At 44.6% G+C, this 25,694-nt stretch overlaps 1 protein-coding gene across 3 annotated transcripts in view; it reads right to left on the bottom strand.

The window, feature by feature from the left end:
* The window catches only part of SFMBT2 (Scm like with four mbt domains 2), a 264,343-nt gene that overhangs the window by 114,540 nt on the left and 124,109 nt on the right, over window positions 1-25,694 (bottom strand). For 2 of the 3 annotated variants that reach the window (XM_075552409.1, XM_075552411.1), the window contains exons 5-7: window positions 12,643-12,731; window positions 10,600-10,846; window positions 3,830-3,927 (exon numbers count right to left, since the gene is read on the bottom strand). In XM_075552409.1, the coding sequence (XP_075408524.1) occupies window positions 3,830-3,927; window positions 10,600-10,846; window positions 12,643-12,731 (434 nt within the window). Of the gene's footprint in view, window positions 1-3,829; window positions 3,928-10,599; window positions 10,847-12,642; window positions 12,733-25,694 lie in introns of those variants that run through there. The other variant, XM_075552412.1, reaches the window with a different exon arrangement.

Raw genomic sequence — 25,694 nt, 5'->3', positions numbered from 1 at the left:
CAGCCAACCCTGGAAACAAGTCAGCAGCATTAGAGACTGCTGCAGAAAATATAGCTGTTCCACAAATGTTCAAGGGGCTAGTTAGTGTGTAATTTAAATCACATTAGAAGCACTCATGTGGACACCTTTTGAATCTTAGCACTCACAGTACTAAGCATGCATGGGTAGTTAACCTGTGATTACATTAACTCAAAATGTTTCAATCCAATGAATCTATCTACCTAGAACCTTTCCAGATTTTTCTCTTTTACTTCACAAACATTTACTGAATACCAGAGGAGTGCTGGGGGCACAGAGATTAAAGTGCTTGGCTAGTAACCACAAGGTCAGTGGTTTCAACCCACAGCCTGCTCCGTGGGGGAAAGATGTGCACTCTGTCTTTTGGCAAAGATTACAGCCAGGAAAGTCGTCTGGGCCACTCCCCTCTGTCCCACAGGGTCACTAGGAGTGAGATTCAACTAGACAGCAATGGTTTGGACTGCTGGTTTCATTATGGGCAAGGCATTATGCTTGGTTTAAGAGATTCAACCATCAATACGAAAGCCATGTAATCTTGGTTTCCAGGAGCCTCAAAGCTAGGCAAAAGGTGGAGTACCCGGAGGAGAACTGCACAAATGATTGAGGTTAGGTGTAATGTGGACACACCGTGCAGGTAAGGAGATGCTGAGCGGAGGGTAGTGAAGGCCAGCGCTCTTTGGGCTGTCTCTCCAAGGTCATACATGGGAGATGGGAGGGTCGGCTGCAATGAACAGAAAGAACGGAAGGGGCACAACAGGCATTCGAGCAAAGTAAAAAGGCTAGTGCAGGAAGGCTTGGTGGCACAAAAGAAGCCTTCTAAGAGAAGCAGGTCTCAATCACATCCCCCACAGCGCAAGGTGGAAGAAAGACAAATTAGATGGGTTTTATCCATCAGAAGAATGCTAGGTTGAAACAGCGACCAAACGCCCACTTGGATTTTACTTCTCCCTCAACTCTAATCAAAATTACAGTAAAGGTATTTTTTTGTCTTCAAGTTTCCAAAAAGTCATATACTCACTCAATGGCAGCAGAAGTATGGCAGCTAAAAAGCAGATTAAAAATGCAACTAACAATATATTCAGCAGAGCCAAATCCAAGGCCTTCGGCAGAGACACTGCAAAATCCAGAGGCTCAGAAACGGGCACCAGGTGGCTCTCAAACGGGGGTGAAGAAGAGCTGGCAGAATGTGGGGAATGGCAGGGAACTGTCTGAAAGCAGTTAGACCCTCAGGAATTATGCCCTAGCCCACTCGGGAGGGCCAGGCGCCCCATCCCAGGCCGAGTAGAAGACCAGAAGACAGGAGAGGAAGATTTAAGACGGTCCCTTATCAGTGGGTGGGGTGATGCACCTGAGACCCCACCTTCTTCACATATAGCTGGCAGCCAGACCTTTCACCTCGGGTAGGAGCTGATAAAACTCCGCTCTAGGAAATCTGTTGTGGGCCCGGCTGCCTGGGTCAGACAGCAATATTTACTTCCCCACAGAAAGGCTGTGGCTTGACCTGCTGCAGAGAGCAGGAGGAAGGCAGAAAAGCACTTACCAAAGACTACCTGAGTATTAACCCAAGAATGCACACGTCGAAGGGATACCGACTACCCCATTCGGGTTCCTAGTCTAGTGGTTCACGCTACAGCCAATAGAGACGGCCCCACTGTGATGGAGCAGCCCCGTCTTCCTAGGTTGTCTCACGTCGTTGCCCGCTGAATCTCAACAAGAGGCACTTACAAACTCCACGGGAAAGGGAGGCCAGTTTGTCAGACAGTTGTCTTCTTTGCTCGGAGCAGGAAAACAGCCCCCGCTTTAGACGTGTGGTTCTCAGTCTTCGCGACCCTTCACTACAGCTCCTCGTGCTTTGTTGTTTCACAAATATTTTATTTTATTTATGTTTAAATTATTTTACTGGGGGCTCGTACAACTCTTACCACAATCCGGACATGCATCCATTGTGTCAAGCACATTTGTACGTTTGTTGCCATCCTCATTCTCAAAACATTTGCTTTTCACTTGAGCCCTTAGTATCAGCTCCTCATTTTCCCCCTCCCTCCCCTGCCCTCCCTCTCTCATGAACCCTTGATAATTTATAAATTATGATTTTTTTCATGTCTTACACTGTCCGATGTGACCCCCCCAACCATAAAATTATTTTCGTTGCTACTTCTTAAGTGTAATTTTGTTACTGTTATGAATCGAGCGACCCCTGTGAAAGGGTTGTTTGACCCCCCAAAGGGTCATGACCCGTGGGTTCAGAACCACTGCTTTAGAGAAATAGGCGTGTGCTGACTTCTCATTTTGCCAAAAATCACTCAGTTCACGTTTAAGAGCACAGTCATGCACAGTAAATCTACCAAGAGAAGCGCAGATGGGGTGACAGAAGTCAGGGCACTGGTTACCCTGGTGGAGAGGGAGGGGAAGCTTCTAATGTACCATTGCTGGAACTGTCTTTTCGGTTGATTACCCTCTGCCATCCACTGCAAGGCAGTGAGCTGAGAGTGAACCTCTTATACGGGCATATCGATCGATTTAATTTCTTTAAGGAGAACGGCATGATCTGATTGGCGCGTGACACCCCATGATGGCCTGTGAAGAGAAGGGCGTGGACAAGTGTGAGACGTGAGGGAGTGACGATGAGCAAGCACTGGCTTGGCGAGTGGCGGGGGAGCGTGGGACCCTATGAACGAATCGCTGAAGCTTCTTTGTGATTTGGGGAGGAGGGGCATTATGGAAGGAGGGAAGGGACAGGAGAGAGGAAGAAAGACAGGGGAAATAAAAAGCATCGGGTTGGTTGATATAACTAACAGAAGCCCTCGAGATAATTCATGATGATCATCACACACAGCGCACAGCCTTTTTATGGTCCCCTCTAATACAGAAGCCCCAAAGCACTGTGCAAGTCGTCCGTGAAACTTCTGAACATAATCACATCACAAGACTAAGAAGAAGTCCAGTTACACAAACCAGGAACATGCTGCACCCAGAGGTTAGTGATTTGCCATGGCTGATTAAAATTCTGAGTGAGGGCTGAAATGCAAATGATTCAGAAAGCCACCCCCCCCCCAGGCACAGCCTTAAGCCTTGTTGCATGTGGCACGTCGGCACTGTTTTCATTCCATTTCCCATGTGACACTTGGTGGTGGGCTGCAAAAGGCAGCTCCTCGGGGGTGAGACGCAAGGTTCCCCCAGTCTCACAGGGCCCCCTCCAGAACCGCCAGGGTTAAGTACTCTCGAGATACAGCCTTAGCATAGAGTTCCAAATGAGAAGAGCTTACCGGATGACTTCCTCGACCCAGAAGGATCTCTCTTGCCCAGAACTCAACAAATGTTCTACTTCCTGTTTGTCAAAAGCCTGACTTTGCCCTCGGTTTCCATGGAGAGATGCTTCCATCTCTCTCTGAGACCTGGGAGAGTACCTCGTACCCAGCAGGAGGTGCGCAAGGGCCAGTTCCTTGGACCACTAATGGCACCATCTACAGAAGCGCGATTTCCTGTCCCTTTCACCAAACCAACAGCAGGATCAGACTTACTATATTTGTTGGTTCTTCTGGTGCCGGTAACATGACACTTCCATAATGGTGCATTATGGAGAGAGAGAGAAAGCTTTAAAAAGCTCCACTGACCAGTCAGAGTATAAACAAGGCAATCGTGATGGTTACCAAAAGCAGCGAAACCAAACTGATAAAAAACTGCAACGTGTCGAACGGAAACAGCACAATAAAGTAGCTTTTAAAAGAGCAGGGATGGTTTGGCATACAGAATGTCTCTGGAGATTCATTCTGCAAAACGGTAGAGAAGTTGCCGCGAGCCGGCGTCTTACCTTGAATACTTCCATTGGAAGAGGAAACTTGGCAGCTTCAATGAGGGATTTTTCCAGAGCACATTTCCACTCAGATGCCATCTTCAAAGGATAGATTTCTGTATCAATAGCAAACCACACACGCATTTAAGGACCAAACTGCTCAGCTGGATCATTTCTTCTTGAATGTTAGCTCCCCAGGTGTTCGTAAGATCTGCACACACTCAGCAACTATGCCCACCAGAGACGGCCATCTGCTAAAGGGATTTTTTCCTGAAATGAAAGAGCAGCCTGGGATCCCGCTCCCAGAAATGCAGAATACACTTAAATAAAGTCCTTCTTCAGGGACCATTCGCACACAGTCTGCTGGTCTGCTGTAATTGAACGGTATTAATCAAATTAAGCAAAACCTTCCGTAAACCAATGCCCCAAAGTCCACATGTCACCTAGGAAGTAATATCTACTGATGGAGAACTTATTACCTGGTAAATTTCTACACTCTTGTCTGGCATTTACAGTTATTAGAGCATATTTTTCACTAAATCTCTAAGCTCTCGTTCGCTAAAAATAGCCCACGTAAGTCATAAAATTATTAAAAGGTAAATTAAAATTTACCAACCAAGTTTAATATTTACACTTGAAATGTTGCTAGCACACCACATGTTGCCCATATTTTCCCCCCAGGCAGAGGGAGGAGGGAGGGACTGGCGACTGGAGGTTACGCTGCCTGAATGCAAAATTAAAAGAAAACGCCGCGGAACACTGCTTTTACCTATTGCTGCCAATGCGGGGGAACTTTATGGGCTGGTCTCAACAGATTTAAGACCTTATCAAAATAGGATTTTCAGAAGCACTCACTGCCAAGTAGATATGTTTATACCTTCACTATATCAACCCAGAATACTGCAGACAGACAGTTAGGCTAGAAATATGAATTTAAGCACAGTTAAAAGGCAACATTAAACCTTTGAGGCTATATTTTTAATTTCTTGCACGTCTGCTTTTTAGCAAGGGGCTATATATTTGCATCCTAATGGCTTTTGAACTCACCTTGAGCATTAAGTACCTATTAGGAGATAGGTGTTGGAGCAGAGTGTATGTGTGTGTGTGTGTGTGTGTGTGTGTGTGTGTGTGTGTGTATGAGAGAGAGAGAGAGAGAGAGAGAGAGAGAGAGAGAGAGAGAGAGAGAGGTCTTTTCAGGTCATTACTGAACCCTGGTAGTACAACGGTTAAGCACTCAGACACTAAGCAGAAGGTTGGCAGTTCAAACCCACAAGCCACTCAGAGGGAGACAGCAGCTGGTGATCCGCTCCCATAAAGATGCTCAGAACCAAACAAAATTCCCAGCTGCTGAGTGAGTTTGGGCTCAGCACTTCCCTCCACAGCCTAGAAAGCCCTAGGCAGCAGTTCTACTCTGGCGTAGGGCTACTAGCCCACGGCACACGACAGCACGGGGTGGCCAAAATGCCCCCAGACATCAAGCAGCACCCAGTGTCCATGCACAAAGAGGCAAAGTGACCGAGAGTGGTGCTCACTTAACACTGCTCTCACCAGCGTGTTGCCTATCACCCTTTCTAGCACTTCCTGGATTCTCTTCTACTTTTCAGGAAGCCCCATCGCCCCAATCTGGCATGTCTAGGTCAGAACAGAAACAGAATGGCTCTCTCTCTAGTCCTGTGCCATTTGAGCCACGTGCCCCAAACCGAGCCCGTTGCCATCAAGTCCATTTTGAGTCACAGGAACCCCGTGGGACCGGGGAGAATGGGCGCTGAGGGGGTTCCAAGCTTTATCGAAGCGGATGGTGGCACTTTCTCCGCTGGAGGCGAAATCTTTTGTTTAGCATGGAAACGATTAAGCACTTCAACACCAGAGATCCTTTTGAGGCACATTAATAACAACAACAACAACACAAAACACTGCCAAGGAGTTGGTTCTGACTCACAGTCGGGGGGGGGGGGGCGCCCTAAAGAAATGCCCATGCTCAACGGAATGGCTCCTTTGATCCCTGGGCCTCAGAGGATGGCACTGAGGGACAAATTGCCTATTACTGGGTCCCACAAAGTAGGAAATAGGACCGGTTCACAGCACTGGGTACACTGTCCCAGGAGGACAAGAAGGATACCCTGGAATCCCCTCGGGGTCCAGCTTCCTTGACACTGCATCGGAATCCTCGTCAGGGGACGGCAATTCTGAAGACTCTTGGAAACAGGGCCGGGAGAACACCAGCTCCCACAGACCCAGAGGAGACCAGGAGGAAAGACCAGCACAAGAGACTCAGCTTCCTGAGTGTCCTGAACAAATGCACGCCCCAGAGATCTGGACGGAGCTGGGCAGGGAAGGCAACTCCCAAGGGTGGAAGAAGAAGAGGCCCATGAAAAAGGACAGGGGTTTCCAAATCCAGGACCAAAGGACTACAGACATAAAGGTCAGGAGAGCAGGCAAGTGCCTGCCTCGCTGGTGCCCTCACTATGCATCCTTGACCCTGGTCTCTGGATGGCCTGATGACCAAGAAGTGGCTACGAGGCTGTTTTAGAAAAGGAGAAATCAGCCAGCCGAAGCCAAATCAGTTGTCACTCAGCCCATTCGGACTCCACGCGGCCCAGGGGTGCCGAGCGGAACTGCACGTCACAGGGTTTTCGAAGCTGTGGCTTTCCTTCCGAGATGCCTCTGCGCGTGGGGGCAAACCATGAACCCTTCCACCTCTAGCTGCGGATTTCACCGCTGGTTTCACCTGGGGATCCTCGGCAAGGCCAGCAGCAATGAGACCCCAACGTGGCCAGGGTTAGGCTGAAACTATCTTAACTCAGGGGCTGCGCAGGCTCCAGCGGGGCATCGTACAAGCCTTCCTGACTGTGCAAAGCAGGGCTGCACCAGCCACGTCATCCTCAGGTAGCTGACCCCTCCGTCCACGACACCACCTGTCTCTCATCAAACTCGAGACTGCTGGACTAACTGGCCCAGGGTCCGGGTGCCTTCTCCTCCTTTCATACAACCTTCCTGCTCTTTGTCTTCTTTGCAAAGACATTACATTCTCAACTGGAATTTAACTTCCAGGCAAGGCATCCTTTTCTTAAAAGGGGAAAATTAATGGCAGTTTTATCTGTATGCTCAACCACCTGCAAAAGCTAAACGCCTAATGGTTTCGGCAAGCAGGGAACAATATTCCTATTCCACACGTGCACTTCATTAGACAGAGGCACTCCGGTTAACCTGGCAAGTTCATGGACAATGAACAGCACCATTAAAAGAACATAAAACATTTTCTTAAAATGATCCTGTTTGCAGGTAATTTCATAGAGTGCATCATATCAGTTTCTGTTTGTGGGAAGGCAATGAGCAATTAAAATGTGTCCCGGTTCATCTTTAACTAGGTGCCTATGTGACGGAAAGATGATCTCTGTAGCGCTAGGCAGGCCGTTTCACAGTCGGTGCTTCGGGGAGCAGAGTGTGCGCAATCAGCTTCGCCAGGCCATGGCTACTCTGACGCTGGGAGGGCCAAGACTCGCTTTTACCCGCCCTGCCCTCACCACTCCCTTCCTCACCCAGGCTTCTGAGCAGTGAGGCAAAGAATCCTCGGCTTTTAGGAACTAGCGAACTGACTTTGAAAAGCAGCAAACCTTTTTGGACTTTAGAAGGCGGAGGAAGCCTTTAAGGTAGATTCAGAAACATCCTAAATCTAGGAACGAGGGGAAAATAACCAAAAAAAAAAAAAAGAGTGAAGAATAGGATTTAGAAGGATGTATGTGTATCAGAGAGAGAGAGAGAGAGAGAGAGACAGAGACAGAGACAGAGACAGAGAGAGACAGAGAGAAGAAAGAGATTATCTAGAAATAGGGACCAAAACCTTCAAATAGTTTCAGCTTCTACAAGAATATGCAGAAAGTTATCTTGCTTTCTAAAAGTCCAGAAGTATGAAAGTGAATGAGGTTCCCTAAATGACCCAAGAGGCGCCCAGGCGGCATCGTGGGATATGTGTTGGGCTGCTAACCACAAGGTTAACAGTTCGAAACCACAAGCCTCTCCTCGGTAATACAAAAGATGAACATCGTAAGTTCTTGGAACACAAAGTACCAGAGTGGATGGATAAATGGATGGTTAGAAATTGGAAATTTGTGTTCATACTTGACTAAAAACAATGCCTAGATACTTCTCATGAACTCCGGTCCTTGCCTCACAATCTTTCAGACTTTCCCTGCCTACTTTCCCATTATAGTGAAACTTTCAAAAGCCAGAACTAGGATAATGGGGCACTCATGCAAGAAGGAAGTATTTTTAACTAGAAAGAGCAATAGATAAATGGCAAGGCCGGATCCTGCTCTCAAGGTCACTGCACCACAATTATGATTTGTCATTATCCATTGGTGTGAGTCGATTCTGGTTCATAGTAACTCCGGGTGACAAAGTATAAATGTCCCAAAAGGTTTTCTAGGCTATAATATCTACAGGAGACATCACCACGTCTTTCTCCTGCATAGCAGCTCAGGTGCATTTTACTGACCAAGCACTACCCGGTGCACACCAACAGGGCTCCTTCGTCACTGAGAAATACGAAGATTTCTAAAAGCTGAAAAGAGTAAGGGAAACTGAAGTGCCATTACTTTTAACAGTGTTGGTGACACTGGAGATGTGCAGCTGAGGGGACACTGAAGCCGCGGAGAGACTGGCAAGGTCTTACCCCCCTGTCACAGCCAGGGTGTTGACACTCTTCCCGCCGCCACAACACTTCGGAACTCGACTGCTCGTTTCCAGTGAGGGCTGAATGTGCTCAGGTGTGCTTGGGTCTCCCAGAGGATGCCTAGTGTTTTGAATGCAAGGCTGTGATTTTATGTCTGCCTGTATGAAGGGGGCTTTACGAAGACCATGGAAAACGGAATCAAAAGAAAGCGCCAGTTTCCCCATGAACTTTTTGAAGCACCCATGTATTGGTCGAGGAAGTAGTGTTGCACTATGTAAGTCTTAAAACTAATTTGTTCCCAAGTGTGAAACATGGGTAATAATGGCCTCTTGGGGGTGTGGTTCTTCCTAATGAGGTGACAGTTTCATTCCAGTGTTCCATCCTATAACGACTCTAATTTAAAACCTGCAAGTTCACTTGGAGCGTCTTGCCTCCCGTGTTCTTCTCCTCATACGCGACATTTATTGCCAGCCACTGACACTCACCACGCGTGTATTCTGGGTTGCTAATCTCAAGGTCAGCAGTTCAAACCCATCAGCCACTCAAAAGGAGAAAGGTGAGGCTTTCTGTTCCTGGAGAGATTTATAGCCTTGGAAACCTGAAGGGGGAGTTCTATTCTGTCCTAGAGATAGTCGCTAGGAGCAACTCTGATACTGGGGGAGTAACCTTCTGATGATGAATACCTCTTCTAAAGGCATGAGAGAGGCCCATGGACTTTTCAGTAAAAATGAGCAACTCATGTCCAGAAAATTAATATGGCCGGGAAGCATGATTTACACTTCTATGATTAAGATATCGGATTATCTAAAAGAAGAACTAGGGATCCAAACATGAATATTTCCTGATTCAGTGCAACCCCATGATTTCACAGTAAAGAAGCATTACAGAGTGCCTAAGAAGATGCTAGGAGGCCTGTGTCTTGCTCTACATTGTTATACTGCCAACTGGAGGTTTTTCTGGAGCAATCAGATACTAAGGTGAGATTTAGAGACCCAACTTTCTGCAGAAAGTGAGGTTTTCCTACGAGGTGAGGAATCCCAAGACAAATCTGAGCTCAGATTGTTTTCCTACTGTACCGACAAGTCCCTTCGGTTATCATCATCATCCCAAGTTACTCAGTCTATACATGGATTTCTTGGCTGCTTTTCAAACCCTTGACAACAATTAATACTAGTAAAATACCATGTTGCGTGTCTCTACTATTGCCAAATTTAACACAAATGCGAACGCATGCGATAGGGAACCAGAGAATTTGTTTGTTTGTTTGTTTGTTTCTTGCATGGCTTGTTGAAGTCAGTAAGAATTCAATTTTGTGTTGGCTTCCCTTCAAAAGGTTGATAAAACCAGTGAGAAGGAGCAGGGGGCATGAGGCGGAGACTCAGGAATCTTAATCTTAGCATATTTCCCTAACAAAACAGGTGACTTTAGGCAAGTGGCTTAACTTCATTCGCAATTTTCTCTGCTGTAAAATAAAATATATTCACACCAAACACCCCGCATTTCTGTGGAATCAAAATAACTAGCACAGCAGATGTAAAATCCCATGGCACATACTCAGGGAGGAAAAAATGGTTATTTTGTCAACACAGAGATCTTTTTGCCCAGTTCAGTATGTCAGAAGCATCATATGCGCTCTTCTACCCAATTAAGCCTATGGAGAGTCATTTGATGGTCGAGTTGAAGCTAAATGAATTCTGTGATGTGCCAGGAAATTACTTTTCACCCCCTGTATTATTTAATGGTCAGAGCAGTTCCTTGTTGGACGGGTAGATGAATCTTCTGGAAGATATTTGCAAGGCCCTGAAGATCTCCATAGAGGAAAAAAATAAAACAGAGCATCGTCAAGTCACAATCTCTTGCATCTCTCCTTTCGGAACCAGAGATTGATTCCCAAGGAACATGATCACCTTCGGAGCCGCCTCCAACAAGACTTCTTTATTCAAGTATGATTGGACCGAAGCGTTGAGTTTTCATCTCTAGAGAAAGCATTCTGATGTTGACATTCACTTAATATGCACATATTCAAATGTAAAAGATAACAGAACGATTCCACACCAGAAATGATGACCATCGTTTGCTAAAACACTTCTAACGTAGCAAAAGCGTCAACCCTTACCGGAAGGTGGGTCCATTCTGTATTTATTCTCTTGACACCAACCAACTGGTCGAAGTCTGTAATCCAAGTAAAACAACCACTGGTCATAGGGCTCAGTGTCCTCCAATCCCACATAGCGAAGGCGTAATCTTCCTCCAACATTTTCAATCACACTAACTATCCAGTACTGAAAAGGGTTCTGAGAATCCTGAAGTTCTATTAAGGAATCAACTGTAATGAGGTCTATAGGGCCTTTCCCTCGCAGAGGCTGTTTAAACAGAAGCAAAACTCCTTATTTTAAACTTTAGTTTAAGGTTCTCATGGAAACAGATGACAGCAGAAGATAATATTGTTTCACACTATCATCCAAGCTATTGGCAAACAGTCTGTTGTTTCCCTCCACCCCCATCCTCTCAACAGCATTACCCTCTCCTCCCCCCCCGCCCCCACACATACTTTCATTTCACCCAATTCTGCACCCAACACCTAAAATCACACGTAAATAGACAATAACAGTTTGTGCTAATTTCTCACTAAACAACCACGCTTCCCAGCTAGAACCGCATTTGTTAGAAATTAGTATGCTTTTAAGAAGCATCCTACCCAAATTTCCCTGTGGCAAGAAAACGTGAAGTTGCAAAATGTCTATTTTCCCAACAGATAATATTTAAAATGAGGCTATAAAATTATACCGTGACTCATCAGCAGACATTGATCTTAAGATGGTCACTAGCTTAATGCCTAAAGCTTTCTCATACTCTGATTATGAGTAGAGGGTGAAGGCACAGATCAACGACATGTCTAATACACACGTATAACATGCTAAAGTGTACCATTAGGTACAGTTATTTTTACACTTATCCTGATGGGTAGCAGATTTAGAGAAAATGAAATTACTGCTCCATCTAAGACAATACTTTAGCATGTGTTAGAATATGAAAGGGATGCTTGTGCAACCAGTCTTATAGGCAAATACATTTTTAATTTTTTAAACTAGCATAATAAAATGTTTTCCATAAGCAAGGGTGAACAATCATTTTGATTTGTTAACCAAGCCATAAATATAACAGACATGAAGATTCAAAAAACAAATGCAGTAGACAAAACTTTCATGGAACAAAATCCAGTTAGCTATGGATGAGACAGTAGTACTCTAAAATATATATAAAGTATATGTACATCTATACATGCATTTATGAGAAGGGAAGATTAAATAAGAGAATTGCGATATACTCAAAATCCATTATATTCTCTGTTTCTTGCCTGTTTTCTCTTTTTAGAGCATCCTTAAAACAGATCTGACAATTCAAGAATTACTTCTGACACAGTACATGTTTCTCCTCCTTGTTCTAATATACGAAGGAGGTTCAACTTTTAGTTTCATTTTCCACAGACTTTTGAAGCATCCTCATATATAGTAAATATTTTTAATGCTTCACCACAAGATTATTTTTAAATGAACCATCATGGCTTCAGATTTAACTACTTTCATTATAGCATCTTAAAATTCACTTAAACACATTTAAGTATGGTTAGCCACTTCTCTTTTTATTTTTATAAAGCAGGCTAACTGCATTATCAGTTAACCCACATGATTAGAATTTGGAGGTGGTCCATCTGAAGTGGAGCATTTAATAGAACCATTTGTCACAACAATCCAAGAGATGATATCAGAGCAGACCCGGATGGCTTAGCTGTCGTCTGTGCAAATCAGCCATTTTACAGAAGTGTATTTACAGTGACAAATATAGTACCAAGACTTAAATGTATAGAAGATTGGGAAAACATCCTAAGATAGTATGACATTAAACTGCATTCACACAGAAGCATGTTTCCCATTTGCTGATTGTACCACAGAAGAGCAATCGTCAGTGCTGTGAGGATCAGTAACCTAAGTCATCCAGGAAAGAACAGAATAGGACATTACACAGTTAGGGCACAACTATCCAGGGGCTCGCGTGGTATCTGCAGAAGGATATATGCACCCGGGCTGCTCAGTGGGCTCAAGAAACCGTGACGCTTCAGCTATAGATAGATAGCTAGCTGTGTAACAGTAATACATACGCCTTCCAGTGAGTTGGCGGGTGCTGTCCGTGAGCCAGTCAAATCCCGAATAAGAAATTCTGTCCAGTCTGTGTATTTCTCTTTGATGGCTGGTGAGACAAGGAGGAAAAGCACAATTCAACACGTCTGCAAAATGCTGCATACATGTAAATCACAGCACTTTTCTAAATATGTGTCATTCCAGCTTTTTGCTTGTTTGTTTAAATCTAGGCACAGTGCTCAAGAAGTACCAACATTTGAGGCAATGAATCTACCAACGAGTAGTAACTTGATACCTACCGATACCTAGATTTTGCTGGCCATCAAGCAGACGAAAGATTAAATATATGATTCACTTAGAAACATGCTTCTTATGACTAATAACTAAAGGGCGGAAGGAAAGAAGGAGGAAGGGAGGAGAGAGAAAGGAAGGAAGGGAGGAGGAAGGGAGGAGAAAGGAAGGAAGGAAGGGAGGAGGAAGGGAGGAAGGAAGGGAGGAGAGAGAAAGGAAGGAAGGAGGAGGAAGGGAGGAGAGAGAAAGGAAGGAAGGAGGAAGGGAGGAGAGAGGAAGGAAGGAAGGGAGGGAGGAAGGAAGGAAGGAAGGGAGGAGAGAGAAAGGAAGGAAGGAGGAGGAAGGGAGGAGAGAGAAAGGAAGGAAGGAGGAAGGGAGGAGAGAGAAAGGAAGGAAGGGAGGGAGGGAGGAAGGAAGGAAGGGAGGAGAGAGAAAGGAAGGAAGGAGGAGGAAGGGAGGAGAGAGAAAGGAAGGAAGGAGGAAGGGAGGAGAGAGAAAGGAAGGGAGGGAGGAGGAAGGGAGGAGAGAGAAAGGAAGGAAGGAAGGAAGGGAGGAAGGAAGGAAGGAAGGGAGGAGAGAGAAAGGAAGGAAGGGAGGAAGGAGGGAGGGAGGAGAAAGGAAGAAAGGAAGGAAGGAGGAAGGGAAGAGAGAGAAAGGAAGAAAGGAGGAAGGGAGGAAGAAGGAAGGAAGGAAGGAAGGAAGGAAGGAAGGAAGGAAGGAAGGGAGGAGAGAGAAAGGAAGGAAGGAGGAGGAAGGGAGGAGAGAGAAAGGAAGGAAGGAAGGAAGGAAGGGAGGAAGGAAGGAAGGGAGGAATGAAGGAAGGAAGGAGGAAGGGAGGAGAGAGAAAGGAAAGAAGGAGGAGAGAGAAAGGAAGGAGGAGAGAGAAAGGAAGGAAGGAAGGAGGAAGGGAGGAAGGAAGGGAGGAGGAAGGGAGGAGAGAGGAAGGAAGGAAGGAGGAGAGAGAAAGGAAGGAAGGAAGGAGGAAGGGAGGAGAGAGAAAGGAAGGAAGGGAGGACGAAGGGAGGAGAAAGGAAGAAAGGAAGGAAGGAAGGCAGGAAGGAAGGAAGGAAGGAAGGAAGGAAGGAGGAGAGAGAAAGGAAGGAAGGAAGGAGGAAGGGAGGAGAGAGAAAGGAAGGGAGGAGGAAGGAAGGAAGGAAGGAGGAGAGAAAAAGGAAGGAAGGAAGGAGGAAGGGAGGAGAGAGAAAGAAAGGAAGGAGGAAGAGAGGAGAAAGGAAGGCAGGAGAGAGAAAGGAAGGAAGGAAGGAAGGGAGGGAGGGAGGAGAGAGAAAGAAAGGAAGGAAGGGAGGGAGGAGAAAGGAAGGAAGGAAGAAAGAAAGAGTGAATGAATGAATTATACAGCATACCATTCAGGAGGTTCAAGAAGAGGACAAGAGAAAAAAAAAGAAGAGGACAAGAAAAGTGAGATAAAGTTTAAAACTAGGTCTCTGACTATAAAAATGTAAACGGACAATGATGGGATTCTCAGACTGGCCCTGAGGGGGGGGGGGAGTCGTGGGAAGCAGCAGTATGTACTCTGAAAGCGATGTGATGAGGGAGGGGATGGAGGTAAGAAGTCCGATCCGCTCAGCCAGACCAAGCACAGTGTGAGCTGATGCGCACTGGGAAGCTAAAATATGAGTCTAGAAAGTCAACAGGAATTTCAGGGAGCAGGGTATTCATGCAGAAATAGATCAGGCAATCTTAGGAAACTTGAATGGAATTGAGAGTCTAAAGGTGGGAAAACCGAGGAAGAAACTTACAGCCATCTAAGTACAAAGTGACAGGGCCCAGAGTGGTGATAGCAGGGTGAACAAGGAAGGGTGCCCAAGGGGGGCTTCGAAAACTTCATGGGAAATTCCATTACTTTTAAACTCCATTTCCCCCGATGAACATTCAGAAGTACTCGTCTTTGACATAACTTTTGAAAAAGGAATATCGAACTTGGAAAGGCAACATTCCATAAGTGATTGGAACCCCAAACCCTACCAATCATCAGAGTAAAAGGAAACTCAGAGACTGAGAAGCAAGCAAGCAAGCAAGGCTAAAGAGGGGACCTTTCCAAGGAAGCACTGTCCCGCCCCTCCCCTGCTGACAATGAGGAGTGACTTATCCCTTCTTCCTCTTTGCTTCCGAGATTTTTTTACTCAAATAAAACACCGCCTTCCTTATTTCAGACAAACAGACTTACAAGGAAATATACATTTGGCAAAAATTGTGTACTTTTGCATCATCAGCAAAGCATTTTTCAGCGACGTCAACCATTTCGAAATTAGCACTACTTCATTGCTGACGGGACTGAGACCAACAACATGAGCATGCAAGATTAATTCATTAAAAAGCGTATATGTGGCATGTTTTACAAAAGTCCATTTGCTTATTTTATAGTTTTTGGAGTGCCTAAAAATGCTAGCTGCTGGTTATTCTTAACTAGCTTTTGTCCAAGTGCAGAGAGGAAAAAATGACATACCAAACCTTAAACCCAAGTATGTAGATTTCAGTCCTACAAAGAGGCTCTCCCCTATGACTTATGACTTTTAACAGCTTTTGCCTACACAAACATTGATAATTTAAATTGCAGATGACGTAAACACTAAGTTAATAATGTCTAAGAGCAAGTCTTAAGAACAGAACAAAATATATAACTGTACTCAACAATTCCTATTTTGCAATGAAATGTCAGTATTCCAAAATAAGGTAATTCGTATACACCAATGATAGTGGGCCCTATGTTTGAGAGAATATGAGAGGGTACTATGAGGGGGTACCCTAAAAAAACAGAATCTCCCCCTGTCCAACCTATGTGTTTAGTTTTTTTTAACAAAACAACCTCATCACCTTCAAAGTACTCCCCATTACACTTAATACATTTGTCAAATCTGTGATTCCATTCTTAGACATATTTTTAAACTCATATCTTTGGCTGGCTGACAGCTCCTCCCTTGTTTGTTTTTCTTCACCTCTCCTACATCATCAAATTGCTGTCCTATCACGTCCCTCTTCATTGGAGGAAACAAAAAGAAGTTGCAAGGAGCAAGTTCAGGGGAGTCAGGTGTGTGGGGCAAGAGTCATGCTTTTTTGCTCCAAACTGTCAAGCTGAGCGGGCTGTGTGAGCAAGTGCATTGTCGCGGTGGCAAAACCAGTCCCCCGTCTGCCACAAACCAGGCCTTTTTGGTCACACACTGCTACGCTATCTTTTCAGACGCTCTAAATGGAATGCCTGATGAGCAGTCTGACCTGGTGGAAGGAACACTCTAAATGTACTATGAGTCCACGTTTTCTTCCATTCAGGAGGAAAGAGGTTTGTCATCAATCGGAAGGGTGGGTGGAGGAAAGGAAGGGTCAACCAACCCAGGGACAAGGGATCAACAAGTGATCTAAAATGGATGGCGAGGAGGGTGCAGGATGGCGAGGAGGCGAGGATGGTAAGGCGGGTGTAGGGTGTCTTGATCAAGTGCAATGTAGCCCGGAGAATTACTGAAACCAGAATAAAGACCAAATGATAGTGGGGCAAGAAGAAAGTAAAAGGAAATAGAGGAAAGAACTAGAAAGCAAAGGGCATTTATAGAGTTCTAAATACATGTATATACCTATGTAAATATATTTAAATATAATGATAGGGAAATATATCTATGTACATATATATTTATATGTTAAGTATTAAGGTAGCGGATGGACATAAGGTAGCAGATGGACATTGGGCCTCCACTCAAGTACTCCCTCAACACAAGAACACTCTGTTCTAATAATCTGGCATTCTGTGATGGTCACCTTCCCAACATGATCGCTGCAGACAAAATGGGTGCATAAGCAAATGAAGTGGAGAAAGCTGATGGTACCCAGCTATCAAAAGATTTAGCATCTGGGTCCTAAAGGCTTGAAGATAAACAAGCGGCCACCTAGCTCAGAAGCAACAAAGCCCACATGGAAGAAGCACACCAGCCTGTGATCACAAGGTATCAAAGGGATCAGGTATCAGACATCAAAGAACAAAAAATTATATTGTGAATGAGGGGGAGTGCAGAGTGGGGACCCAAAGCCCATCTGTAGGCAACTGGACATCCCCTTTCAGTCATGGTGCAGTGTAGCAATGATGAAGCATACAACTTTCCTCTAGTTCTTATATGCTTCCTCCCCCCACTATCATGATCCCAATTCTACCTTACAAATCCAGCTAGACCAGAGGATGTACACTGGTACAGATAGGAACAGGAAACACAAGGAATCCAGGACAGATGAACTCTTCAGGACCAGTGATGAGAGTGGTGATACCAGGAAGGTAGAGGGAAGGTGGGGTAGAAAGTGGGAACGGATCACAATGATCTACATATAACCCCCTCCCTGGGGGACAGACAACAGAAAAGTGGGTGAAAGGAGATGTGGAACAGTGTAAAACATGAAAAAAATAATAATTTATAAATTATCAAGGGTTCGTGAGGGAGGGGAGAGTGGGGAGGGTGGGAGGGGGAAAAATAAGGAGTTAATACAAAGGACTCAAGTAGAAAGCAAATGTTTTGAGAATGATGAGGGCAACAAATGTACAATGTGCTTGACACCACGGATGTGTTATGGATTGTGCTAAGAATTGTACAAGCCCCCAATAAAATGATTTTTTTTAAAAAGAAGAAAATATAATCTGCAGTTTCAGGATGGGATTTCCCCATGTTTTCAGTTTACAGACAGAAAATCCTCTTATGTCGCTAAACATAAAATCTTATCACCTTAATATGTCTTTCCAATCTTTTCATGATTTCCCCCCAAAGTTCTATTCTGGTACAATGATGTAAATATCTAACTATACCTTCTCAAGAAAGCAATCAGATGCATTTCATAAAAACACAGACACATACATACATACTTTTGAAAGGACATTTGGAAACAGCCCTAAAATCTCATAAACGCTTTATTATGATTAGAATAACATTTATTAAAAAAAACACCAAAAAACCTCCCATAACAGGTAGACTATGACCAAAATGTTCTTCAGAATTTGAGGAAATGCCAACAATGTTGGATCCCCATCAAGCATGTGTGTGTGTGTGTGTGTGTGTGTGTGTGTGTGTGTGTGTGTATTGGTCCAGTGATTTGTCACTTCTCAAAGAAGTCTTCTTCAGATGAGAAGGACCTCTATAAGCACTTAGCACTCTATCAAAGCTGCCCACTAAGACCCTGAACAACGCTGGGGTCAAGTGTTTAACTTCGTCAGTCTATGTCCCTAAGCTTTCCTTCCCATGTTGCCAAGTCCCACAGTCAGGCCTTCGAGAAAACCAGCTTCCAATGCACCCCAAGATCCACTTGGAAGAGGAGAATATGAAAAATAAGCTGAAAGGCTGTTTTCAATTAGATGTATATTCTAGGCTGGGGGGACAAGGTGCTGCAGTCATATTCCTATGTTCTAGACAAGTGGTTCTCAACCTTCCTAAGGCCACAACCCTTTAGTACATGACCCCCCAACCATAAAAGTATTTTTGTTGCTACTTCATCACTGTCATTTTGCTACTGTGATGAATCGGGCGACCCCCGTGAAAGGGTCATTCGACCCCCAAAGGGGTTGTGACCCACAGGTTGAGAAACGCTGTTGTAGACTATTCACATGCAAGTAGAATTTTTGTTGTTCTTTCTGGGCAATTTTCTTTCTTCTTTTATTTTTCTGGGCAATTTTCTCAGTTTACTTTCTACCAACCCTTTTCTGAATTAATTTGCTGTCATGGCGTTTTCATTTAACAATGACTCGTTCATGTTCTTTGGTCCTTTCTTTTTCATTAATGGATACAATTTTCAAAATTTCAGGTACTGGTAAATCAAGGCTTGTTTCCCCCCTTTTTCCCCCTGGATGGTCTCTGATACCTGCAGGCTGCTTTGTGGTTTCTTCAGGTCTTTCATGTCAGATGCATGCGTCCCCGAAGGGTCTTGATCTCTGATCATGACTCGGTCTTCTACATGAGAGGCCGGGCAACCCCAGAGGTGAGGATGAGGTACTGGATCATTCTATAGAGCTACCTTTTCAACCAGCTTGCATGGGTGTCCCAGATAGTGTGGTCGATTTACCCAGAGGACGAAGCAGGCGGCTTCCAGTCCTTGGTGGCATGTAACGCTTGAGACAGCGAGTCCGTGCACCGTTCCAACCGCAAGCACCCCATTGCCAATGCCAATCCACTGTCATTGAGTTCATTCCATCTCACAGGGACCCTGTGGAGGACTCCTGAGCCTGTCAACCTTTCAAGAAGTAGCAAGTGGGCTTCAGCCACCAGCCTCACAGTGAGCAGTCCTATGCTTACCAGGGCATTAAACCTTGTGATCTCAGGCCCACACAAACCGCCCACCCAGCTGGCATTCCACAACTGGCCTCAGGTGGCTCAGAGGCAGCCTCCAGAATGGGAGCCCAGCAGGGCATTGGGGTGCCTACTGCCACCACTGGCTGTCAGCACTAAACAAACCTTCCACAGATTGCAGGCTGCCAGAAATACTTGAAACTTTTTTTCTATGAAGCTGGGCCACAAGTGATTCTTTCTGTGTCTTTTTCTTCATTGACTCATTGTGATGGAGATTTTGGACAAAGAAGAGATAAATGTAAGTGCTCAATGCGCTGCTCACCAGACAAAATGCCTTCACAGCAAGGCATTAGCCCACATCCTTTGACTGACTGACTGACCAGGAAAAAATGTTTTCAGCATTGAGTTTACTTAAAAATGGGACTCTGGTGGCACAGCAAAGTTGGGCAGCTAACAGCATGGTCAGCAGTTCAAACCCACCAGCCATTCCAAGAGACAAAGATGAGACTTTCTACTCCTGTAAAGATTAACTGCCTTGGAAAGACAAAAGGGCCATTCTACCCTGATCTACAGGACCACTCTGAGTCAGACTTGACTTCATGGCAGTGAGCTACTAAACAAGAAAAGGAATAAAGAGTGACTCTTGAATTATGTAAGGAACCTTTATGGTTCCTATTAAGCAGAAAAGGCTACAGACATCTTGGAGACCTTTAAAGAAAGGAAGGACACATAAAATGTTCGTAAAGCACTCAGATTACATTGTACCTACAAATATAAGTGATGCGACAGCTCCTACTGTGTGCAATGGACCACACTGCAGCCGCTCCAAATTCAAACACAGAAATAAAAGTCCCCTGGCTTTTCCAAGTACACAAACACCTATTAAACATATACACACACATAACATAGTAAAAAGCACATCGAAAAAACAACAGAACATAATCGGTGGGGGTAATTATCACATAGATATAAACAATATGATTCTAACTTGATTCTACCTTCAACTGGATTCTACCGTATGGCGACTCCTTCTTTTTCTCTGTTGTCTTTTGAGAGCAGTCACCAAATCTTTTCCGCAGATGCTTCTGGGTGGATTTGAACCGTTAACTTTATGTTAGTATGCGAGTCCACTTCTGCTCATTAGCTCACACTTACCATGTGCCAACAATGCTAACAAGCTTACGTTTATTTTCTCACGTAATCAAGCCTCACATCTGTATGTCCGTTGCCATATGGGATCCCATGAGAAGTTAATTTAAGAAGCAGTTCTCATTTCTAACACTGAGGAAAACCCTACATGTGAGGAGGTAGAATGTTAAGCAGTGAAGGTCTTTTGCTTTAAGGATCTGTGTCGTCAAGCACTCGGCCGGGATTCAAAAAGCATTGGTTCAAACTCACCAGCAACTAAGTGGTAGATAGAAAGATACAGCAATGTCCACACCACAGTCTTGGGAAGCCAGTGGAGTCCTGAGGGGCTGCCAGGAGTCAGAAATAACACAAGGGCAGTGGGTTGGGGTTTGGCTCTTAATACTTAAGGAGCCTGGGGATGCAGCTGTCAAGGGCTTGGTGGCTAAGCTAAAGGTTGGAGGTTCAAACCTAGTGTTTTCCAATGTGGGTAATACCGCCCCTTGGAGGGGCACTGGTAGGGCCAAGAGGCTGCCAAAGCAGATACCTACACTTTATCCTGGATGACGGGCTGCAGCACTTGGGAAGAGATGATGGAGAAGGGAGATAAACATTAGGAGCGAGACCCAAACCGTGGGCTGACTGTAAAACAGACCACCAACTGCCCATATGTAAGTTGAAACAAGTCCACGGAAGCCAAAATACAGCCATGAGCCTAGCCCACCTAAATTTTAAGAGCATATCTAAAACACATTTGCTGCACTGAACACTAATGACCGAAGACCTCATGCGCTGTGAAGAGACAGCAAACCCATCACTAATGACGATAGCAAAAGGTCATTAAAAAGACAGCATGGATGTCAGAAGAGACTCTAAAATTTCTTCCTAAGCATCAAGTAACTAGGGCAAATGCAAAAAATGATGAATTCAAAGAGCTGAACATAGAATTTCAGAAGGCAGCTCCAGAAGACAAAGACAAATATTATAAATATTATTATAATGAAACGTTAAAAGGCCTAGACTTAGAAAGTCAAAAGGGAAGAACACCTTCAGCATATCTTAAGATGAAAGAACTGGAGGGAAAAAAAAGACTCAAGTTTTATTACGGTTTTTATGTGCAAAATATATTGAATGATACAGGAAGCATCGAAAGAAGATGGAAAAAATACACAAGATCACTGTACCAAAACGAACTGGTTGAGAGCCCACTACTCGTAGAGAATAGCACATGGCAAGACCCAATGGTGCTACTGAAGGAAGACGTTCAAGAGGCACTGGAGGGCTTCAGGAATCGATGGAATAGCCACTGAAATGTTTCAGTAAGCTGATGAAGCACTCGTTTATCTATGCCGAGAAATTTGGAATGTAGCTACTTGGCCAACTGACAGGAAGAGAAGCATATGTGGATCCATTCCACAAAAAGATGACCCAACAGAATGCTCAAACTACAAAACACGATCCCTAATTTCACACGTAAGTAAAATTTTGCTGAAGGTCATATGAAGGTTGCAGCAATACACTGATAGGGAACGGATTGCCAGAGGTTCAGGCTGGATTCAGAAGAGGACGTGGAACAAGGGATATCATTGTGGAGGCCAGATATATCCTGGCTCAAAGCAGAGAATACCAAAAAGATGTTTGTTTGTGTTTCATTGGCCATGCCAAGGCACGTGACAGTGTGGATCCTAATAAACGATGGATATCTTTTAGAGGAACGGGAGTTCCAGAACACGTCATTGTGCGCATGTGGGACTTGTACCTGCATCAAGAGGCGGTTGTGCAAACAGAACAAGGGAATGCTGCATGGGTTAAAATCAGGACAGGTGAGGATCAGGGCGGTATCCTCGCACCACATTGACTCAATCTGCATGCTAAGTACACCACCAGAGAAGCTGGATTATGTGAATGAGAATACAGCATCAGGGTGGGGAAAGCTTATTAACAACGTTTGATACGCAGATGACACAACCTTAATTGTGAAAGTGAGGGGGACTTGAAGCACTTGGTGATGAAGATCAGATTGCAGGCTCAGTTTGGATTGCAACTCAAGAAAACCAATGTCAAGAAAACCCAAATCCTTACCAATGGACCAATAGGCAAACATGAGGATTAACGGAGAAAATCTTCAAGTTGTCAAGGATTTCATCTTGCTGGGATCCACAATCAGTGCTCAGGGAAGCAGCAGTCAAGAGAGTTCAAACAATGCATTGCATTGGCTAAATCTGCTGCCCAAGACCTCTTTGACGAGTTGAAAGGCAAAGAGGTTACTTTGAGGACTAACCCCAGTCCTGGTATTTTCAGTTGCTTCTTATGCTTGTGAATGTGGGAGGTTTTTTGTTTTTTTCATTTAATTAATCATTTTATTGGGGGGCTCTTACAAATCTTATAAAAACTCATCACCCTTTTACACCCTTTAAGCACCCTTTTACATATGTTGACGTCAACATTTCCAAAACAATTTATTTCTACTTGAGCCCTTGGTATAAGCTCCTCTTTTTTCCCTCCCTCCCCCACCCTCCCACCTTTGTGAAGCCTTGATCAATTATGTATTATTATTGTGATTTTGTCTTTTACACTGTCCATTGTCTCCCTTCACCCACCTTTCTGTTATTTGTCCAATGCTGGACATTTAAATAAGGAAGACAGAACAAAACTCGGTGCATTTGAAATATGGTGCTGGCAAAGAATATTGAAAGTACCATGAAACGCCTGAAGGACAAACAAATCTCGTCTTTGTTAAGAAGTACAGCCAGAATGCTCCTTAGAGGCAAAGATGATGCGACATCATCTCGTGTTCTTTGGACAGTTTGTCAGCAGACACCAGTTCCTGGAGGAGTGACATACTTGAAAAAGTGGAGAAGTGAAAATGAGGAAGGCCATCAACAGACGGATTGACACCGTGGCTGCAACAACGGGCACAAATGTAGGAACAATTGTGAGGAGGATGTGTTAGTCTGGGTAGACTAGAGAAACACATTCATAGACACCTATATGTGTATAAGAAAGAGGTTTATATACAAGAGCAGGTCAATATTGAGAAAACATCCCAGCCCAGTCCAGAGCAAATCTGTAAGTCCAATATTAGCCCATATGTCTGATACCAATCTATAAAGTCCTCTTCTGACTCACGAAACACACACGATGCCGAATGTAGGAAGAGTACAGGCCAGTGCCTGGGAAGTCTTGTGGATCTTGGCACTGGCGGGGTCTCCAGGTGGCTCCTCTAGTCCACGGGCACAGGGTCTAGCAGAAGAGTGCCACCTGTCTTGTCAGTAGAGCTTCTCTCTGGGAGTGAGCCGAGATGGTGTCTCCCGCCTCCAGGGAGGAAAAACAGGAGTTCCCGGAATTCTCAGGAGAAGGCCACACCCACACAGGGGTCTCACTGGTCAGATCTTAAATGACAGGCCAGACTCCACCCCTTCACTCTGTAATCCTCTCAAACTGACACCAGATGATGTAACTGCCACACATGGAGCAGTGTTTTATTCTATTGCAATAGGGTCTTGATGAGTTGAACTGACTAGATGGCAACTAACAATGTGTGTGTATGTATGTGTGTATACACACACACACACACGCTTCATAAAGTTTGTGGGAAAATATCCATTATCTTTCAATTTCATTTTCCCTTGAACTGTTTTGAAGCCCCCTCAAATGTACACACACACACACACACACACACACAACCTAATATATAATCTATCTCACACATATAATCCATAGTATGATTTCAAAACCAGACACTATAAGGGGCACCATATTATAAACTCATAGACCTTATTTGGATTTCATCAGTTTTATGAATACATGTGTGTGTTGTGTAATTCTATGTTAAAATGTTATCACACACAGAGACTTGACTGTATCCATTAACACGATCCAGATACTGCTTCCTCACTGGAAAGAAGAATCCTCTGTGCTTGCCTTTTACTGGCACACGCTCTCCCCAAGGGCAACTCCTGGCTATATTGGTATATGGTGCATTTTTGGTCATTCCGATTCTCCACTTAAGGAATGTTATAAAAATAGACACCAACAGTAGCCTCTTGAGATTGGCTTATTCACACTACGGTGTCCTTCAGAGATTCATCCAAGGCATTGCATGCTCATTCAATTCATTATTCCATTCAGTAGTCCGCTGTCTCTTTACTACTAGCTGCAGTCCCCTCAGTGGACGAGCCAATCCATTCATAATCCCTTCTTCCAGGGAAGGCTATTTAGGTTGTTTCCACCAACTTTGACAAGTACTATTTCCAGACACATGCCTGTCCACATGCTAGTTTTGTGTGGGCATAAACATTCACTTCTCTTGGATAAGCACCTAGCCGTGTAAGCACTGGGTGGTGTGGTAAAATGTACGTCAGACGAACAGAAGTGCCAGCATGTTTTCCAAAGTGTGTGCGCCAAGTTGACATTGCTGCTGGCAATATCCAAGACCCTCGGTTGGTTTATACGCCCACTTGGTGTCTTCAGCATGCTTCCTGCTAGCAGTTCTCACACGTATCAGCCGGACTTTAATAAGTAAACAAGAGAAATGTCACAGTCCCACTGGGTCAGAGGAAAAGTGAGGACTGGTTTCGGCAGAGTAGTGCTGAGACCTACTTTAAAAGGTGATTCTGCCTGCAGAGACTGGTGGTGAGGACAGTCAGGGTGCTTGGAATTATTCAACAACTAGATTGGCACGACATCAGAGGAGTGGTGAGAAGTCCCTTGATTCAGTATGTCTACTGATGGAAAAGCCAACAGGAGCTGCCTGCCATGGGAAGGGGCGTTGGGTATGAGCACTCCGAGGCAAAATGTTGCCAAGACGTTTGGCCTAAGCAGTTGAGAGAGTGCAGTTGCCATTCCCTGATGCAGGCGGGTTCAGGAGAGCCAAATATGAAGGGGAAGCCTCAAATATGCTCGTGTTGTAAGATAAGTATAAGATCTATCATCGCTTTACGAGGAGCTCTGGTGGCTTAGAGGTTATGAGTTGGGCCACTAAGTGCAAGGTCGGTAGTTCAAAACCTCCCGTCTTTCCTCACCAGAAAGAGGCTTTCTAACCATAGAAAGCTCTATAATCTCGGAAACTCACAGGGGCAGTTCCACCTTGTCTCCTATAAGGTAGCCATGAATCAAAATTGATTTGATGGCAGTGAGTCGGTTGTGGGTTTATTTGTCTTGCTTTTAATAAGCTGTCATGATAAAGAAGCCCACAAAGACAGTATATATTAATATGAAAGAGGCTTTTCTCACTCTCTACATAGACCAAAAGTTCTCCGTTCCATCTCTTCCCTGACCTCGATAAGCTGTTATTGTCTCCCACAGTCTTCGATCCTTCCCCTTCACAGACTAAACATAATCAACCCCACCTGACTCTCGGCTGTATGAGACTAGGTACCATGGCA

This window comes from Tenrec ecaudatus, chromosome 6 (assembly GCF_050624435.1).
Source record: "Tenrec ecaudatus isolate mTenEca1 chromosome 6, mTenEca1.hap1, whole genome shotgun sequence".
NCBI classification, from domain to species: Eukaryota; Metazoa; Chordata; class Mammalia; order Afrosoricida; family Tenrecidae; genus Tenrec; species Tenrec ecaudatus.
Note: the sequence above shows the minus strand (reverse complement) of the source record. Positions and strands in the feature narration are given on the sequence as shown.